The following is a 20,831-nucleotide window of genomic DNA, read 5'->3' as shown; positions in this document are numbered from 1 at the left end:
TCTAAACATCAGCTAACCGTCTCCTGCAGTTTTATCGGTATCTTCAAAAAATTATTGCTGGTAAATGTGCTGATTACACACTGAAAAATACTGACTCGATCTCTAAACGATGCGGCAAAACCTTATACCAGCAATACAAGTTGAACTGCTGAATTTGAACATAAAACCTTCAATATGAGTATTACAAACTTTTCAAAATGTATCCAAACCTAACATTTAGCATAGTAATAACAACAATACAACACAAAAAAAACTTCAACTAATGAGAAATAAGAAAGCAAGAGATGATCAACAGAAATCAAGCAAGGAATTCTGGGTAGCTCCACACTAGCTCCAGAGTTTATATTATGTTTATATTATTTATGACTTTCAGCTGTTTAAGTTAAAGAGCAAAAACTGAAAATGGACAAAGACATCTGTTAGTAAAGCACTGTTTAACTAAATCTAACAGAGTATGAAAAATCGTGAAATACAAATATCTAAGAAACTTTGAGGCCACGATCGCTATGGCATATGGACATATACACTGCTCAGATTCTGAGAAGAAATGTAGAAATATTTACCAAATATGCACCACCATTTTGTTTAAAATATGAACTGTGGTACAAAGACTGAAGATTTTGAAAAGTTGTTTGAAACAAGTTCATAGAGCACAGGCTAGGACATTAGACTGCCATGTCTGCGACTGGTCTAAGGAATTAGTTGAAGCCAAACATTTACACTGCCTCTTTACTGCATTATAATTCATCACAGCTCTGAAAAAATCTCAGCTCCATTTGTCACTTGTAATTTGTCGCTAAATCAAAGTCACAAATAACCTGCTCCCATTGGAAATGACTGGTCACCAATCACTCTGTTGCCTGCTAATGTGAACTGAGGGCAAGAGGCACAAGGGAGAAAGGACATACATGATGAGAGCGAGAGAGAGCGAGAGAGAGCGAGAGAGAGCGAGCGAGAGCGAGCGAGAGAGAGCGAGAGAGAGCGAGAGAGAGCGAGAGAGAGCGAGAGAGAGCGAGCGAGAGAGAGCGAGAGAGAGCGAGAGAGAGCGAGAGAGAGCGAGAGAGAGCGAGAGAGAGCGAGAGAGAGCGAGAGAGAGCGAGAGAGAGCGAGAGAGAGCGAGAAACACTGACTTTTGGCTGAATGATTCATATGTCCTCTCCTTAAGCTAACAAGCTCACACGCGCACACACACACACAAAAAACAAATACCTTTCATTCTATCTCAACTATTCAACACTCTCTGAGAGAGACACCTAGCTGATAGAGCGATCTGAGTCCAAGACCCAGAGACAGACTGACATTCAGAGCAGACAGACTTCGTGGAGCTCTTTGATCACTCACGTGCAGAATGACGCCCTTGTCCAGCAGACTTTGCTTTTTGGCAGTCATTACGAAGTAGTGTGTGTCATCCTTATAGTAGACAATGTTTTCCAGATCAATCCCTGGTGAGGCAAAAACCAACAGAGGGTGAGAAAGACTGAGTGGGAGAGTGAGACTGCTGAGTAATTCACAGAAAAAAAAAAGAAACATTGATAAAGAGAAGTAAAATTTAAGAAAAACAGAGAACTTCATTACTTTCTTCTCGCAGAGATAACGATTCCCTATTAATGCAGCCAAAGCAACCGGTTCTCTCTCCCTCTCTGTCTCTGCTACTCTTCATTAGACAGTGAGGCCAACAGCAGAAATTACACGAGTGGCAAAACAAAAGCAAAGGCACTTTAGCCACTGCCAACTCAGCACAAAGCCTTCAGAGCCAGGACAGGGGCAGACTGGCATGCAACTGCTGCTAACTGTAGCGATGCACAAACTCTGTCCAAGATTACACATTGGGTTTTATTTGTTTAAAGAAAAAAAACAACCAAAAGCAGCTGTTTTAGACAGTTGTTTTTAACTCCTTAAATAGCAAGAGCCTAATGCCACTAACTTCAGTTAAACATTATGCACTCTAATAACTCCATACCATAATAGTTTTGTAGGAATTTACTAATACTTACTGAATATATATATATATATATATATATATATATATATATATATATATATATATATATATATATATATATATATATATGTATGTATGTATGTGTGTGTGTGTGTGTGTGTGTGTGTACACAAAAGCATGTATGTGTAAGTATAAACAAAGGTTTGTTTACAAAAAATAATATTAATTCTGACAGCATAAAATATTAACTGATTGTAGTAACAGTCAACTAAGGTAAGAAACAATCAGCTTTTACAGCTGTACAGCATTTTTACAGCATTGCAGTGTAATCTGGGCCCATTCTAATTTTGACATCAGAAGACTGGCACCTCCCCCGTCCTTTTTGGGAACCGGTCATAAGTTATTGTGGCTGTATTTTTGGGGTTGTTGTCTTGTTGAAATGTCCATCACCTTCCCAGATTCAGTTTACTGACGGCTGTGATTAAATTTTTTTTCTGCTATGTGCTGGTACACTGCTCTGTTCATCTTTCTCTGATGAAGTTTAAAGCCATATCATAATGCTCCCATCTCCATACTTCACTATGGGTATAGTGCTCCTGGGATCATACGCACAACTACTCAATTTCCAAATTTGCCGATTTGAAATACTACCCAATTTTACTTCTATTTCTGGTTTATCTGACCAGAGTACACTGCTCAGATTTGTATAAGATTGTGTGAAAATTTTAGACATACATCACTGGGACTCTTTTCTTTGTTCTGTACAGACTACAGGAACAAAAATGACGGCAGTACAGTTCACTGTTTTTGGTTCCCTGTGTAACTGTCGTGGTTGCTCATTTCAGGTCACCCTGCAGCTCTTTTCGAGTGACTGCTGGCTTCTGTTTCACCTTCCTAAATCACTGAGAATACATTATGAAATCTTGCATGGCAAACTGTCAAAAGATGATTAGCTGTGGTTCCATGAACTTTTCACTCATAATTCTACTGATGGATGATTAAGGTCTTTGCAATGGCTCTGAGACATTAGAGAGCTATTTAACAATGTTGTCTACAAGAACTTTAGGAAGCTCCTTCACCTTCACGATTACTTGTTGTGTGAAATCTTCCCAAACAATGCTAATGTGCCAATGTCCTTAACAATTACATGAGGTGCAATCTGCACAAGAACTTAAATCAGCATTAAAATCAAGAAGTTAACAATATGTCTGAACACTGCAGTTATACTTATTACGTCATTGCCCAATGAAAACCAGGTATCTCCATTTTTGTTGATTTTTAGTTTTCTACATGATTTAGTTTACTTTCATGAAGAATGGACCAATAGAAATGCTCTAAAATCACTTGGACCAAAATCTCTTTACACTGACTTACACTGAAAGGTAACACTAAAAGGCCTTCTCCTGTAAAGTTCATATTTTGGAGCTACTTGTTTTTCGTTGGACAGCGAATGATTTGTTTCTGTTATGAATACAAACTTCATTGCTCATATTTAAAGGTACAAAGGAAAAAAAACATTATGCAGGCACATTTGAAGTGGATAAGCGCATTGTAAGTATATTCGATAATAAACAAAACAAAACAGCCATTGGGTTCCCTGTTCGTATTTAAGTACAGAAAATGCCTTCTTTGTTCAACTGACCATATGAGACAGACTTAAGATAAACACTGCGACACGTGCAGCAGACAGAGATTGTCTGAGAAAAACACTGGAGTATTCCTTTAACAATTCCTTTAATAACTGAATAAAGGAGCCAGGGGTTAGTGGTGCTACCACTGCTATAACATCACATTACAAACACTGCTATACCTGTGGCTTCCCTAAGGTCCTGAAAGAACTTTTGGTTGAAGATGAAGGCCACTCCGCTGATCTCTTCTACCTTAGCCTCTGCCGTAGTGTTGCGGTTGATGAAGTTGGCCGTGATGGCGATGGCCAGTTTGCCCCTGAATTCTTTCCTTCTGAAACCTAGATTGAAAATAAGTCAGATTTAGGCACAGATTTAGACACAGAGGCAGTTCCACAAAGCTTTCTGTGATAGTAAAAGTGCCCCCCATTGTACTTCAGAACTTAAGAACAGGAGCCAAGCACCACTGTGCCATTTAATTGTAAGAACATTAATTCTCAAATGACAAAACCAGCTAAACAAGTCTTGAAGTCCTGAATCTGTTAAAAGCCTTTTTTGTTAAGAGGCCAACATAAATAATCACTAAAGTACTGACCAACACATACAGCTGATCAGCAGCTAAACTGTGTGATTATGCACAAAAACCAAGCTAATAGAACCTTGATCTGTACTAAGGCCAAGCTCCAGATAAGAAACCCTCAATAAGAGAAGATTTCACAGAAGATTATGTCAAAAGGTCTCTTCACTGTTTTCTTTACCTGATAATGTGTTTCTCCTCCCATCTGCCCCAATTATGACGTCAAACTCCAACTCACTGACAGGATGTGTTCTGGGATGGACTTCAGCTCTCCAGCCTATCCCTGCAAAGAACACAGATCATATCACAAAGATCAGGGAAAAAAAATGGCACAGCATTTAACCAAAAAAACTATTTTCTATCAACAAAAACTAATAGAAACCACTGTTTAAGGCGAAATATTAATTCTTACATATTTAAGAGTAACTATTACTTAATAACACAGTTATGCATTAAATGTCATTTAATTTACATTCTGTATCATCAGATTCAGAGTCAGCCTATTGTTTCACTGGTTAGGACCTTAGCTTGTTTTATTAATCACGAAAAAATAAAAATGTATGGTTGTTGGAAAATGTAGGACAATAGATAAGAATGGGAACAATAACTTTAGCAAATTTATTTCAGAATAAAAATAATCTTTTTTAATTAATTACAAACCTAAATGTAGCATCAACTGAACTTTCAGTTCTCTGCTTGTTTCAATAAACTACAAGTGAGAAAAACACCATGCTTTTGTTACTGCCAGTGATTAATGTGACTTCTAAGAGATAAATAAAAACTAGTGTCCATTTTAATATGCAAAGTGGCAATCACTCTCGTTCTCCTGATCTTCGGGCGGCTCGATGAGGCCTTTGAATTCCACGTTGACATGGATCTCGATGCCCAGAAGCAGAGCCATTTTCAGCAGCATGAGCTGCAACTGACGAATACCTGCAGAAAGCCAAGCCAGAATGCAGAACCAACTCAATATCCTTGTACTTTTCTCCAGTCTGCTTCAAGAAGATTGATTTAGGTGCTACTGTGTATGTTTCCGTCTACTCACTGATATGGTCTATGGATCCTGCACAGAATTTTCCATAGAACTTCTTGGCACCAAGCCCCCGCAGATCTTGAATGGTGAAGGGCCAAAGGTGGAGGACATTGTTGCGGGAGAAAGCATCTCTCTTCTCCAACAGCACCACCTTGGCTCCCAGAAAACCAAGCTCAATAGCTGTGCGCAACCCACATGGCCCTGCTCCAATGATCAGACACTGCAGAATAATGCACATAATGTGTCCAATATCTTATGTTGTACAAATACATAAGTGTCCATCAGGGTTAGTTACTTACTGTAAGAGACCAGTTACAGCATTTAAAATATGCACTGTGATCATTAAAACATGCCAACTAAATTACTGCCAATACATTAAGAAGGTACTCAAATTTGAACGGACTAATCGTGACAGCTTTACTACAATAATTCAGCCACATCACTGATGACGTCTCCACTACCTCCTGGGTCTGTCATACCTTAGAGTTGGCGCAGGCTCTGCCTTTCTTGTATTCCTTATGGCTTGCACGTTTGTCCAGTTTGGCCCAAAGTGCTTTGGCCTTCCAGTAGTTGAGCTTGGACTTGAGTTTGTGGTAGAAGACTCTGTACTCGCTGGGTTTGAGCTCAAGGAAATCACACAGCTCTTGAAAGGCCTTAAGGGTGCCTTTACAGGTGGTGGCCTGAACGAAGCGGTCAAACAGCACATGGGACTGATTGATCCCCTCTCCCGCTGCACTAACGCCTCCATCTCCCATGGTCCCTCACCCCACGCAGGGGATAATGGGACTGCCCTTGGCCCACTTAGTCAGAGTCTGTGTTTTACAAGTTCAACTCCCTGCTTCAGACATCTTCATCCTGAAGAGAAAGTGTGAGGAAAAACAGCATTATTGATGAGTTTCACATTTTACTGATAACCAATGCTATTCTTAAGACTTTTATAAGCCAGAAACAGGGTTTAGAGAACCTGCCTACCCCACTGTAAAAAAAACAAATCAGTCCCATATACGAATTTAGTGATACCTCCCTGGACACTTGATTTTAATCAACAACATAGGAACCAAAGATTAATAATGTGATGTGCTTCAGAAATTACTCCCTTCATTTAGAAATGCATGAAGATCCTTCACCCTGACAGGGGCTACATCAGAAAGAGCAGCTAGACTAAATCAGAAACCAGTTTAAGTCCACTAAACTACACACCGGACGACTTAAGACAAGTAGAATCCAAGATGGTTCAGTGATAAATGACCATTGTACTATCTTGAGTCTGGAACATCAAATGAGTAATTTTCTTGCAGATTGTGCAAGATGCTATTTCAGCCATCTGGCTTTTTGTTACATTACTTAAATCCTCATAAATGCCATTACCTCATGTGACTGTCTTTATAAGAGGTAACAAAGGAGAGCATTTGCGTAATCTTGAAGAACGTTTACACTGCCATGAACTAACCCAGCAATTAGATTCTGAATCAACAAAGCTGCTTTCGGTATGTTGATTATGTTGCAGCTATCACGAGACCAAAAGGCCAGACCACAGGATTATTGGCAAGATGTTTAAAAGAGCACATAAAATCAGTTAAGCCCATGTCAGTCTACTGCTATTCCAAGCCCAAAGAAGGGTTTAGGGTGCCACATGAACATTTACTCTTATCTACCAGTTAGTGACCAAAGGAAATCCACTGACCAAGCAACAATCTGAACAGGAAGGTATTCTGTCAGAGACCACAGATGCACCAGATAAAGACTACACAAGTAGATCAGTAGAGTTTAAAAAGTTAAATCTGCTTTATTTATTTTATCTAGCTTTAACTTCTACCAGGAGTCAGTCTATGTGGAAGGCATGTTTACATCTAAGTAACATAAATCACCAATTAAAGGTCAAAACCTACTGAATCAGCTGGCTTATCACAAGAGAAGAAAAGGAAACAGCCAGCAGTGACCACTGCACAAAGGTATTTCCCCAGCTCCAGAGCGACCATGAGCCTTCAACTTTTACCATAACATTCCACACTTACTACTTGCTACAAATACTTGACAAACATGATATAAATTGCTAAATATAATGGAGATATCACATAAAACTTTTTAAAACCAGTTACTGAACACAAGCATTCCACTGTTTGGGAATAACCGTAATACAAATCATTGCTCATTGCTTTTTTGTGGTCCATAAATGGCTGATTCTAAAAAGCCTCAGTGCAGTGCCAGACAGGATTTTAGAGAGATATTACTTTTTAAGGTTTAACATCTCCTGCTGCGGCATTCTCCAGTGAACAATGAACAGACCTGTCCAAACAGTGCAGTATGTGTGTGAAATGCTCAATTCTAACTACTACATAGAAGCGGGTGATACAGCAAAAATATCATATAATGATATGCAAAGATATTTTCATTATGTACAATAAACATCATATTCTGATACACAAACACAATGCACTTATAGTGTCAAGAACTTATTAAAAACCTATTATTTTTATTCAACACTTCACATAATGGGCTGCACAAAAAAAATAAACAGGAGTACTGATACTTTCTAATAAAACTGTGTTCTTTAAGTATGGACAATATCTATCATATATACAGGCAATAGGACAATGTTTATCATTGTCTAGATCAATTACACTGCAAATAATTGTCTGAGCATATAGAGGATGTTGTCCATACTTCTACAACACTCAACTGCATGCATCACTACAAAGAAAGCATAATTAGTCCTGTTTAACTGAATTTAGTGCAGTGTTGTATGTGAATCAGTTTATGATGGCACTTTCCAAATGTGGCACTAATAGCTCTCTTTATAGTTTCAACTTGTCAAAACTAGCCCAAAAAATATTGTCATGTCAAACAATCATGAAAATTTCTTGAAGTATCATATTAGATTTTTGCCACATCACTAACCACTACTCAGAAAAGCAGATTTTTAAAACACAATAACAAAACGTAACATGACGATGATAAAACAAAGTCATATTGTCCAACTCTACTACTAAATACAGGGTGCAAATACCTTCGTTTAGAGAGCAGCTTCAGTTACTCTTTTAGGCAAGCTTTATATCCACAGGGCCAAATCTTTCAAGTTTAATTCCCTGAACATTTTCCTTTTCATCTGTGGAAGAAACCCAGCACTCTTTGGTCACTTTAAAACTTCCTTCCAAAACAGCCAAGTACATGAGGAAACTGGATACTGTGACGTTTTGAAATACAATTTTAAAAATTAAAAACGGTAAAGAACAAAGACAGTGACAGTGCCTTGTCCTACAATAATAACTCCACCTCACACACACACACACACACACACACACACACACACACACACACACACACACACACACACACACACACACACTCTTAGGGTGTGGCAGGTTCCAAGGAAATCTCCACCCCATGGAAAGAGTGGTAGAGAGCATGATGAAAGGGTAAGCAGGTAGAGGGTTAGTGACTCTGCCTGACCGAGTGCCAACTCTCTTCGGCTGTACAAACACACTCATTCCTGTACCTGACCCCTGTGCTCTGAAACTGCACAGCCAGCAGGGCCTCCACCCGCAACCTGAGCAGCCCTCAATACTTTCATTCTACCATGTGGGTGGAAAAATGACAGAGGAGGACCAATACTGTTGTTTCTGCCCAAGGTCTGGGTTTTAGTTCTTCAAAACAAGCTTTTATAAATTAGTCTGACAGTTGTGGTTCTGCAAGCATGAGTAACCGCAGCTGAATATGGTTTTGTAGAGTGCAGGTGTATGGTGTGAAAATAATCATTCAGACATACAGCAGTTTCAGTTACTATCAAAAAATAAATAAATAAATAATTTCTGTCTGGGAAACAGCAGACAAGGGATAAACACTTACAGCCAACCATCATAGAAACAGCACACCTAAAAATCATCATACCCTTGCCACAAATCACATGAGATTGTTATACATTATTAAACACACTTGCTTCTATAGATTGACACTGTATAACATACTGCTATCTGTAAAAACTGATAAATAATATAATGCTATGTTGCATTACTAAAAATTCATCAGTAGTAAAAGCCAATTTAATTTAATACTTTTTTCCATGTGTACAGATAACAGTACGTAACACTGTCAGAAAATAAATCGAACAAGTATCTTAGATTACTAAACAACTAGTCATGGTTTGAGGCAAGATAATTTGGGCAGTGTTTCCATGTATTTTGCACAATGCTAACAGCTTCCATTACTTGTTAGCTCCATTAGTCTAGTGCCCCAGTGCAAACTAAAGAAGCATACTTTGGACACTGATTCAGACTTCACTGTGAAGCTGAGGGAAAAATCTGATTCGTCAAATCTCTACTGAAACCCATCTAAACAGAGATCCTATGTTAGAGTGGGAAGAATATGGTGAGTTAGCATTCTCAGGGGCAAAAAGCAAAAGCCAGGCAACATCCTTCAGCTGTGCATTCATGGGAAACCTGTGAACTGTTTGCAGATAGATCAATCAGAAGCAACCAAACACACACACAGTGAACATGACAACACAACCACAACTAACTGGCAGTCTGCCACACTGTTTATTGTGCAAGCCTGAAGCCATAAAATTGGGCTGCTTGGCCAAAAAACAGCCCTGGATTATTATTTACAGAAAATAATCACAGTTTAAATTGCAGTTACAACAGTGGTCAGTAAAAATCACCCAAACTGTTTATATCTAGCTGATGTGATCTCTAAAAGGGTGAGCAAAATGCACAAGAAAAATGCTGGATATGATCTTGTGTCCATAATTATCTTATCAGTGCATCTAGATATAGCCAATACAGCAAGAATATATCATTGTGATACTTCATGAAATCTTTATGATACACTGTCATGATATTTATCTTTATAGACATCTGGCCTATTGGAACAGAGAAAAAAAATAACCAGTAGTATCAAAAACTACAGAACAAACTTTTATTCTATATTTGGCATTTTATGTTGCAACTTGGGAAACAAAACAAAACAAATAGATTGATCAGTTTAAGAGTACATACTAATCCACAGATTCAACATCTTGAGCATCATATCAAGTGTGTTTATTCATTACACTGTTATTATACCATGTGTTCTGTAGGCAACATACCCTCACCCTCTTTTCACTGCTTTGCCTTTGAAATGACCTCAGTGCTCATAAAGTACTAAGGACTTCAGATTATAGGCTTTGATCATCAGACACAGACCCACTCAGGAGGTCATAATTATTAAAGTGTGCTCTGTTTGGAGTGACCTCTCACAGCGCTGATTCATGAGAACACAGGAAGTGCCGTGTCACCACAAAGTCTCTCCAGCCGGGTTACAGTATCTGCCTCCTCCACAGCCCCCCGCATTGCCTGAGCACTTCCAGAACAGGGGCCACTATAATTGGAAGCAGGTCTATATTCAGCTCTCTCCCTTCACACAGGAAGTGCTGTGCACAGCATTTCTGCCATAGTGAGATATGACATTACGGTGATATGACATTTCAGAGATGGTAAACAGACCTGTGTAGCTGGCCTCACATGCACTGCAGTGCTGGAGTAACACCAGACATCATGTAATAAAAGACGCGTGTCGTGACATCACACTGCTGACTGACACCTGGATGCATCATATCAGTACGTGAGAAAAACAATGTTCCAACTTGACACATGGAATAACAGGAATAACTGCATTAGAAGAACAACTCTGTGAGAGACAGATCATTCATCTGATGCCCATTCTGGACCCACAAAAACTACATCAACTGCAGATGGGAGAGAAAGTTTATGAACTCCCTGTAGGAATACATAGCTGCATGTATGCATCTTCAATCAGTCATAAAAAAGAAACTATTAGAGTTTGTTCTAACAAACCACATCCACAATGGGCCGAATTTGAATTTATTTACAATGCAAAAAAAGGTTTGTAAGGCTCATATCACATCCGAGATCATCTTCTTTCGGCTGCTCCCTTTAGGGGTCGCCACAGCAGATCATCTGCCTCCATCTTGCCCTATCCACTGCCTCCTCTACTTTTACACCAACCATCTCCAGGTCCACCTTCACTACATCCATAAACCTTCTCTGAGGTCTAACTCTTCTCCTTCTACCCGGCAGCTCCATCTCCAACATTCTTTGACCAATATATCCACTATTCCTCCTTAACACACGCCCAAAGTATCTCAACCTGGCCTCTCTGGCTTTATCTCCAAACTGCTCCACCTTCACTGTCCCTCTGATCTGCTCATTTCTAATCTTGTCCATCCTTGTCACTCCCAACGAAAATCTCAGCATCTTCATCTCTGCCACCTCCAGCTCAGCCTCCTGTCTTTTAGACAGAGCCACAGTCTCCAAACCAAACATCATAGCAGGACGCACTACTGTCTTGTAAACTTTCCCTTTCACTCTCACTGCTATCCTTCTGTCACACATCAGCCCTGTCATCCGTCTCCACCCACTCCATCCTGCCTGCACCCTCTTCCTCACACCTCTTTTCTACACTGTCCATTGCTCTGGATGGTTGACCCAAGATATTTGAGGTCGTAAAGGTGGATGACTTCTACTCCTTGCATCTTCACCTTTCCACCTGCCTCCCTCTCATTCGCACACATGTATTCCGTCTTGTCTCTACTGACCTTCATTCCTCTCCTCTCCAGTGCAAACCTCTACCTCTCCAGATTCTCTTCCACCTCCTCTCTACTCTCACCACAGATTACAATGTCATCTGCAAACATCATGGTCCATGGAGCCTCCTGCCTGACCTTATCTGTCAACCTTTCCATCACCATTGCAAACAAGAAGGGGCTCAAAGCTGATCCCTGATGTAAACCTACATTCACCTTGAAACCATTTGTCACTCCAACTGCACACCTCACCACTGTCTCACTATCCTCATACATGTCCTGCACCACCCTAACATACTTTTCAGCTACACCTGACTTCCTCATACAGTACCACAGTTCCTCTCTTGGCACCCTATCATATGCCTTCTCTAGATCCACAAAGACACAATGTAGCTCCTTCTGACTCCTTCTGCTGCTCACTAATCTGAACCTCTCGCCTTAGCCTTGCTTCAACAACTCTTTCCCATACCTTCATGGTGTGGCTCATCAACTTTATACCTCTGTAGTTACTGCAGCTCTGCACATCACCCTTGTTCTTAAAAATGGGGACCAGTACACTACTTCTCCACTCATCCCGCATCCTCTCACTCTCCAGGATTTTGTTAAACAACCTGGTTAAAAAGTCCACTGCCTTCTCTCCTAAACATCTCCATACCTCCACAGGTGTGTCACCTGGACCAACTGCCTTTCCATTCTTCATTCCTTTTTAAAGCTGCCCTCACTTCCACCTTACCAATTCTCTGCACTTCCTGATCCACTATCTCTCCCCCCCGTTGTCCTCCTCTCTCTCTCGTTTTCCTCATTCATTAGTTCTTCAAAGTACTCCTTCCATCCACTCAACACTCTCTGTTCACTCACTAGTGCATTTCCCTCTCTATCCTTTATCAGCCTAACCTGCTGTACATCCTTTCCAGCTCTATCTCTCTGTTTAGCCAAACGATACAAGTCCTTTACGCCTTCTTTACTGTCCAATCTCTCATACAGTTCATCAGGCCTGAGCCTTTGCCTTTGCATTCGTTATGCGACTAGCCTCACAGTACTCCTGCCTACTTCCTTCACCTCTCTGGTTATGCCACTTTCTCTTAGCTGCCTTCTTCTTCTGAATACTCTCCTGGACTTCCTCATTCCACCACCAACTTTCCTTGTCTTCTTTCCTCTGACCAGACGAAACACCCAACACAGATAGTTTTATTTATTTTTGAAATAACAATTGTACACATTTTTGTAAAGTTTGTGTAACTCTGGTTTGTTAAATACCATGAGACACTGAGTCTGTAAACTACTGATGTACATAAGACGGCCAAAAAGAGTCTGTGGCTATTATGTAAGTGCCTTCTGTCTCAGCTTTCAGCATTTCTTCCTTTCTCACCACCACGCGACTGCTCCTGCCTTTACACAGCCTTCCTGTTCTCCACCTTTTTACATACAGCTCTTTTTAAATGAAGCTAATTCAGTTCCATTAAAGCAAAACTGCAAAGAGACTGAAAACTGAAACTGAAAAGTTGCAAACGTCCTCAGTGCTGTGTGTTCATAAAGTAAGTAAGCAGATTTAACAGAGGACTCGGTTCTCTTTCTTTAGTACAGTTGTTCACACCACAACTCCTTTAGAAGCTAGGTAATGCTGAATCATGTAACAGACCTGATTGGCCCATGTTAAAGCCCATGTTAGGCAAACAAGTCCAAAAGTGCCAAGCTATTAAAAACATTTAATGGTTACATTGGTCATTACATTATTTTTGAACCAATGTTTTTATTGAATATTGTATTTATTAGCCTGAATATTTTATTTTTTGCAATTAAAATAAAAGCAATAAGACACTCTGCATTACTGTAATTTCAAATTAGGTAGGGGTTTAACTCTGCATCACACGGATGCCTAACATCACTCTGTAACCACGGTATAAATCACAGGAGCTCCTGTAGCTCATTACTTTAAAATATGCCAGCGCTGCTCTCCCTTCGCAAGATCAGGGGCAGCCTTTACCCTCAAGATTTGTTTTTACCTGCTAGAGAGATGAAAGACTGTAGCTGTGTAAAAGAAAGCATCATGTTTCTTGAATCATAAAGCAAAACATCAAGTGGACTGGGGAAGTTCTGCTTCGAAGACACAAATCAATCAGAATATAAAACAAATTACAAAAGAACAGAGTCCGATTCATTTGTGGGACCATTTAGAGGGGTCTGAGTTCCACTTGAAACAGTCCAAGTGTGAAAATGCCCTCTCTCTCCTTGCATCAGAGCAAATGTAATGAAAACAGTATTATAAGGAGGAACACTGTTTTTAATGCTTACTTTATCTACATCTTGCCTAACCTTGTACCAACAGTGGTAAAGGAAAAATAAATGTGTTTGCATTAATCATACCCTGATATATGTGATAAGTGCAGAACTGAAGAAAAAGTCAATTTCCATCAATCCTACCTCCACGTCTATTCATGTCCATCTTCTAAAAGGTGAACTACTCTTAACCTGTGGTCTGATTGGGATGTAATTATTGTTAATGCGATAAACTGGATGTAGCAGAACATCACAAAAAAACTCTAATCCATCTGGTTATACACCAAGTTGCCAAAAGTATTCGCTTGTCTGATTTCATACGCATATGAACTTGAGTGACATCCTATTCTTAATCCATAGGATTTAATATGATGTCGGCCCACCCTTTGCAGCTATAACAGCCTCAACTCTTCTGGGAAGGCTTTGCACAAGGTTTAGGAGTGTGTTTATGGAATTTCTGACCATTCTTCCAGAAGGGCATTTGTGAGGTCAGACACTGATGTTGGACAAGAATGCCCACAGGCTCTGCTCTAACTCATCCCAAAGGTGTTCTATCGGGTTGAGGGCTGTCAAGTTCTTCCACACCAAACTCACTCATCCATGTCTTTACAGGCTTTGTTTTGTGCACTAGTGCGCAGTCATGTTGGAACAGGAAGGGGTCGTCCCCAAACTGTTCCCACAAAGTTGGGTGCATGAAATTGTCCAAAATATCTTGTTCTGCTAAAACATTAAGATTTCCTTTCACTGAAACTAAGGGGCGGAGCCAAACTACTGAAAAACAACCCTACACCAAACTCCCCCCCTACACCAAACTTTACACTTGGTACAATGCAGTCCAGACAAGAACTGTTCTCCTGGCAACCGCCAAACTCGGACTCATCCATCGGATTCCCAGACGGAGAAGCACAATTCATCACTCCAGAGAACTGCTTTAGTTTCCACTAGAGTCCAGTGGCAGTGCTTTACAGCACCGCATTGAACACTTTGCTTGGTGATATAAGGCTTGGATGCAGCTGCCTGCCCATGGAAACTCATTTCATGAAGTTCTCTACGCATTGTTCTTGAGCTAATCTGAAGGTCACATGAAGTTTGGAGGTCTGTAGCGATCGTCTCTGCAGAAAGTTGACTACCTCTGCGCACTATGCGCCTCAGCATCCGCTGACCGTGCTCTGTCCTGCGCTAGCCTACCACTTCATGGCTGAGTTGCTGTCTTTCCCAATCGCTTCCTCTTTGTTATAATACCACTGACAGTTGTCTGTGGAATATTTAGTAGTGAGGAAATTTCACGACTGAACTTGTTGCACAGGTGGCATCCTATCACGGTACCACGCTGTAATTCTCTGAGCTCCTAAGAGCGACCCATTATTTCACAAGTGTTTGTAGAAGCAGTCTGCAGGCCTAGGTGCTTGGTTTCCTACACCTGTGGCCATGGAAGTTATTGGAACACCTGAATTCAATGATTTGGATGGGTGAGTGAATACGTTTGGCAATATGGTGTACCTGAATATGAGCATAACCTTATTGGTTCTTCTATGACCTTGATATACTCCCTCCACCATGCTTCACAGCTTGGATGAGGTTTTGGTATGCAGTACCATATTTTCTCTAAATGCTAAATGGTGTGTACATTTACCAAGAAGTACAACTTTTGTCTCATTTTAACAGAATATGCTGTGGACAGTAGTTTCTGCTGAGTTTCTCTCTATAGTCTGAATTCACGTCGGTAAGCTCCCATGTTTGTTCCCTGTTTATTTTTATCTTTTTTAAAGTATACCAATAAACTTAGGCGTTCAAGTCCAAGAAACACCAATAGATAAAGGGTTGTCACATGTTTGTGGATTCTATGTTGTGTCTAAGAGTAAAGCAATAGTGTAGAAATACCTCAAATCAAAATTTGTCTGGCTGTGCCACACTCCTTTTGGAACCTTTTCTCACCAGCATCAATTAAATTTCCTCTAAAATCATATTTCTTCAGGCCATGTTGAACTTGAAAAGAAGTCGGTAGTGAAGAGCAAGTAACCAAAATTGTGGCTTTTTAAACAGCAAGGCAGGTAAATCCCACAACTAAATACACAGGAACACCTCAATTATCTTCTTTTATTAAGTTCATTATAGAGGTTATATGTTTTCCTTCAATGACCTTGATTGTTTAAAACCACTCTTTCAATACAGATACATTGCTTTACGTGTCATTATGAGCTAAAGGAATATCAAACCACATTTAAGGAACACTCTGGCAGAAATCCAGGTAATTCCAAAGGGTTCATAAAATTATCACTTACTCATGCTTACTGACCACACCTCTCTCTTTCTGGACCTCGTGCATTTACCAGCTTTGCTCAGAGAGTATGTCATACTCTAGCTTAAAAATAGGCCAGCATGCTGTTTACTGCTTTCCCATGTAGAGAGTTCATACATCGTGCATGCATTTAATGGAAGCTATTCAGTAGGGACACTGCAATGTATGTTTAGACCTCTGCTGGGCAAACACAAAGTAGAGAAATGTAGATACAATACTTCAATATTTTTTATATATATATATATATATATATATATATATATATATATATATATATATATATATATATATATATATATATATATACATACAGTGGTGTGAAAAAGTGTTTGCCCCCTTCCTCATTTCCTGTTTTTTTGCACGTTTGTCACACTTAAGTGTTTCGGAACATCAAACCAATTTAAACAATAGTCAAGGACAACACAAGTAAACACAAAATGCAATTTGTAAATGAAGGTGTTTATTATTAAAGGAGAAAAAAAATCCAAACCATCATGGCCCTGTGTGAAAAAGTGATTGCCCCCTAAACCTAATAACTGTTTGGGCCACCCTTAGCAGCAACAACTGCAACCAAGCGTTTGCGATAACTTGCAATGAGTCTTTTACAGTGTTCTGGAGGAATTTTGGCCCACTCATCTTTGCAGAATTGTTCTAATTCAGTTACATTAGAGGGTTTTCGAGCATGAACGGCCTTTTTAAGGTCATACCACAACATCTCAATAGGATTCAGGTCAGGACTTTGGCTAGGCCACTCCAAAGTCTTCATTTTGTTTTTCTTCAGCCATTCAGTGGTGGACTTGCTGGTGTGTTTAGGATCATTGTCCTGCTGCAGAACCCAAGTTCGTTTCAGCTTGAGTTCACGAACAGATGGTCGGACATTCTCCTTCAGGATCTTTTGGTAGACAGCAGAATTCATAGTTCCATTTATCACAGCAAGTCTTCCAGGTCCTGACGCAGCAAAACAGCCCCAGACCATCACACTACCATCACCATATTTCACTGTTGGTATAATGTTCTTTTTCTGAAATGCAGTGTTCCTTTTACGACCTTAACTGAGGCAAGTGAGGCCTGCAGTTCTTTGGACGTTGTTGTGGGGTCTTTTGTGACCTCTTGGATGAGTCGTCGCTGCGCTCTTGGGGTAATTTTGGGCGGCCGGCCACTCCTGGGAAGGTTCACCACTGTTCCATGTCTTCGCCATTTGTGGATAATGGCTCTCACTGTGGTTCGCTGGAATCCCAAAGCTTTGGAAATGGCTTTATAACCCTTTCCAGACTGATAGATCTCAATTACTTTCTTTCTCAATTGTTCCTGAATTTCTTTGGATCTCGGCATGATGTGTAGCTTTTAAGGATCTTTTGGTGGACTTTACTGTGTCAGGCAGCTCCTATTTAAGTGATGTCTTGATTGAGAACAGGTGTGGCAATAATCAGGCCTGGGTGTGGCTAGAGAAATTGAACTCAGGTGTTAAAAACCACAGTTATAGTATGTTTTAACGAGGGGGGCAATCACTTTTTCACACAGGGCCATGATGGTTTGGATTTTTTTTCTCCTTTAATAATAAACACCTTCATTTACAAATTGCATTGTGTGTTTACTTGTGTTGTCCTTGACTATTGTTTAAATTGGTTTGATGTTCCGAAACACTTAAGTGTGACAAACATGCAAAAAAAACAGGAAATGAGGAAGGGGGCAAACACTTTTTCACACCACTGTATGTAGTAGAGAGAGTGTGGGTTTGGGTGGGAGAAAAAGAGACTTGACTCGCTCAGTTTGTGTTAATCCAAAAGGAAGTAAAGGAAAGAGAAAAACAAACAGAGATCTTTGGCAGGGCACGTCAGACATGATCCAATACGGTCACGGAATCCCTGACAACAGTGTGTATGAGCAACAAATCAATACGACACCCAGTCTAAGGTTCGTGTAGCTTAGAGGTCCGCATGATATCTATAATGGGCACAACCTCATCTTCATGCTTATCTGGTGGTCAAATTCCTTTCTATCATTAGCTGTTATGGTCCTTAACAACCTACTCAATTAGTTTTGTATAACATCACATGTTGACTTTCATCTCAAGTACTGTGTGTTTAGATACAATCACTGGATACTGTTTTATAGTCCACATTCCCTGTGTTATTAACTATTAGCATATTATCACTTAAAGCTAGGCTAGCAAACGATGCAAAAAGCTTTAACCTTGTGGCTCTCAAGGACACCTTAGGCAAAGGGGCATTGACATGCCAAAATTTAGTAAGGTATAATCTAAGGATGTGCATTTTCACTTGGTCAATCATTGAAAAATAGAATCACTATTCAGGCATTCAGTTTCAGCAGGAGTAACAATTCAATGAAATACCGCCTTTATGTTTTATATGAAGACTGAAAAATGCTATGACTTATTTTTTTGCATGTCCAAAACATGTGCCTGAACATGAGCACAATGGCATGAACATGTTGCTAAGGATGTGACTGAGAAAGCAGAATTTGCGCAGTTTTATTACTAACCTGGCTAACTACTCTAGCTAAAGTTAGCTAGGTTCAGAAACATCGGGATCATTTATTTCTCTAACTAACGAGTGAACACTGAGCAGAAAACACGCCACGTAAAACAGTCTTCATCAGCATCTAGAGATGAACTAGTTAGCTGTATCTTGCATCTGTATTATCCTTGGCTTTTTTGAATAACATGACAGGTTTTGAAATGTGTTACTGTCTGTATTTCATTCAATTTACTACATTCGTACCTCTCTCCCAGTGTAATTTCTCCAATGCTAACAGAAAAAAATAAATGCTTATGTATCTGCATCAGCATACACGTACATTAAAAACATCAGCCCACAATTCCAATATTAGTAGATCCTTTAATACAATCAATGACATTTGTTTTTAAGTTAAAAATTAATTTTAAAAAATTATAATAAATTAAAAATTTTTTAAGCAAGCATGCATCACCCAAATATCTGTGCGAAGGCACTTCAAGCTCAAAAAGGATACCTTATGCTTGCTGTTAGGAACGGTTACAAATTAAACATCTTTGGATGTAAGCAGGCTGTCAGCACCAAGGTCAAATCTCCAGGAACCAAAAGAAAGAAATATTTGTTTATCTTTGCAACACTCACATGACAAAGCCAAATGCTTCAAAAATCCTCAATGACACTTCAAGTAATAACAGCATCCTCTTGAGAGAAGAGAGAAGAAAACAGTGTCCTTGTTTGTGTCTTTGATGTTCAAGCTCCAGCTCTTTTGTCCTTGCTCAAGTTCTTTTGTTCCAAATGATTTTCCCTTTCAGGAGGGAGCTCCTCAGCCCAACTCCACACAGACACCCCTTACTGTCCCACCAATTACTAGGCTTACCACACACTTTTCTGTGAGACAACAGTGATGTCATTAACCTCCATGGTGGCTTCTCCTCTCAGTAGGGTCACGTGGTGAGACTGCCTGCTGTTGCTATAGCAACAGGACCAAAGGAGAATCACGAGACATAAGCTGACTATCACTATAGCGATGGAGGAGCAGACGTCAGGGTCTATCCTTGTAACTAGGCAAAAAAGACCAAGAAGGCCTTCTTAACTTCTTACAGACAGATGAGAACAGGGATTTCCTGACAGAAAAATATCCTGGCCGCTACTGGAAAAGCCAGGCCCATCAGAGAACGCTGACCCCAGTCTACACTCAGTTACAGACATGACTATGTTACCTGATAAGCTTATTCGCCATTTATGATAAATGAGGGATTCCCACTGGGATGAAGATAAAACGACACTGTAGCATCACCTGAGCCCTCTTAATATGAAAGAATGTGAATGAGAAGCTCAACGCGAAGACAGTGAGGATTAGAAATGTTGAAATCTCAAACCTTACAATAAAAACCCTTGAGCTGTTCATTACATAATGCATTCTGATAGGAGTTCATTAGTCATCATCTGGTTATCCACCCATGTATATATGTTTTCTCCTAGATCTGAAACAAGGTACAATAACCAGAGATGGTATGTGGAAGAAAACTATGACCTTGGCCCCATGAATCTTCCAAATCACAAGTCACTGTGACTGGCAAGAGCAAACACTGGCAAGCAAACGGAACAATGAGGTAAAAGTAATGTACATAGGCTATTTTCCCAGCGCAGAGCACTGATCATAATCTACTGTCCATGAAACCAATAACAGCTTCTGGATATTCAGAGCCAACATTAAGTACTGTGTTAGGAAAAACTGTACACTGTGGATGGAAAACAAGCATGAGAAAGAAATCTAAATCGCCAACCCTCTTAACCAAGACTCTGAGGTAGACGTTCTCCACATCAACAGTTGCAAAAATGTCCGACTGTGATTTTGGCAGCCCAGTTCAAACCTCCTCAGGAGGGTCGGAGAGGCTGGAACATTCTGAACTTCTAACAGTTAGTTCCACTGTTCTTCCATCATCACCAGAACAGCCTCCTGCAGCTAACATTACCTCGTCACATGGCCACTGGTTTAACATCCTCAAACACAAAACCATCTT

General features: G+C 40.0%; 1 protein-coding gene across 4 annotated transcripts in view; it reads right to left on the bottom strand.

Moving 5' to 3' along the window:
- mical3a (microtubule associated monooxygenase, calponin and LIM domain containing 3a) overlaps positions 1-20,831 on the bottom strand; it is a 125,090-nt gene that overhangs the window by 55,712 nt on the left and 48,547 nt on the right. For all 4 annotated transcript variants that reach the window (XR_005130472.1, XM_037540055.1, XM_037540054.1 and 1 more), the window contains exons 3-8: positions 5,657-6,032; positions 5,190-5,397; positions 4,961-5,077; positions 4,326-4,427; positions 3,753-3,908; positions 1,342-1,442 (exon numbers count right to left, since the gene is read on the bottom strand). Coding sequence is in view for 3 of the 4 variants with exons in the window: in XM_037540055.1 (XP_037395952.1) it covers positions 1,342-1,442; positions 3,753-3,908; positions 4,326-4,427; positions 4,961-5,077; positions 5,190-5,397; positions 5,657-5,932 (960 nt within the window). In the remaining variant the exon portion in view is untranslated. The remainder of the gene's footprint in view (positions 1-1,341; positions 1,443-3,752; positions 3,909-4,325; positions 4,428-4,960; positions 5,078-5,189; positions 5,398-5,656; positions 6,033-20,831) is intronic.

Source organism: Pygocentrus nattereri, chromosome 7, assembly GCF_015220715.1.
Source record: "Pygocentrus nattereri isolate fPygNat1 chromosome 7, fPygNat1.pri, whole genome shotgun sequence".
NCBI classification, from domain to species: Eukaryota; Metazoa; Chordata; class Actinopteri; order Characiformes; family Serrasalmidae; genus Pygocentrus; species Pygocentrus nattereri.
Note: the sequence above shows the minus strand (reverse complement) of the source record. Positions and strands in the feature narration are given on the sequence as shown.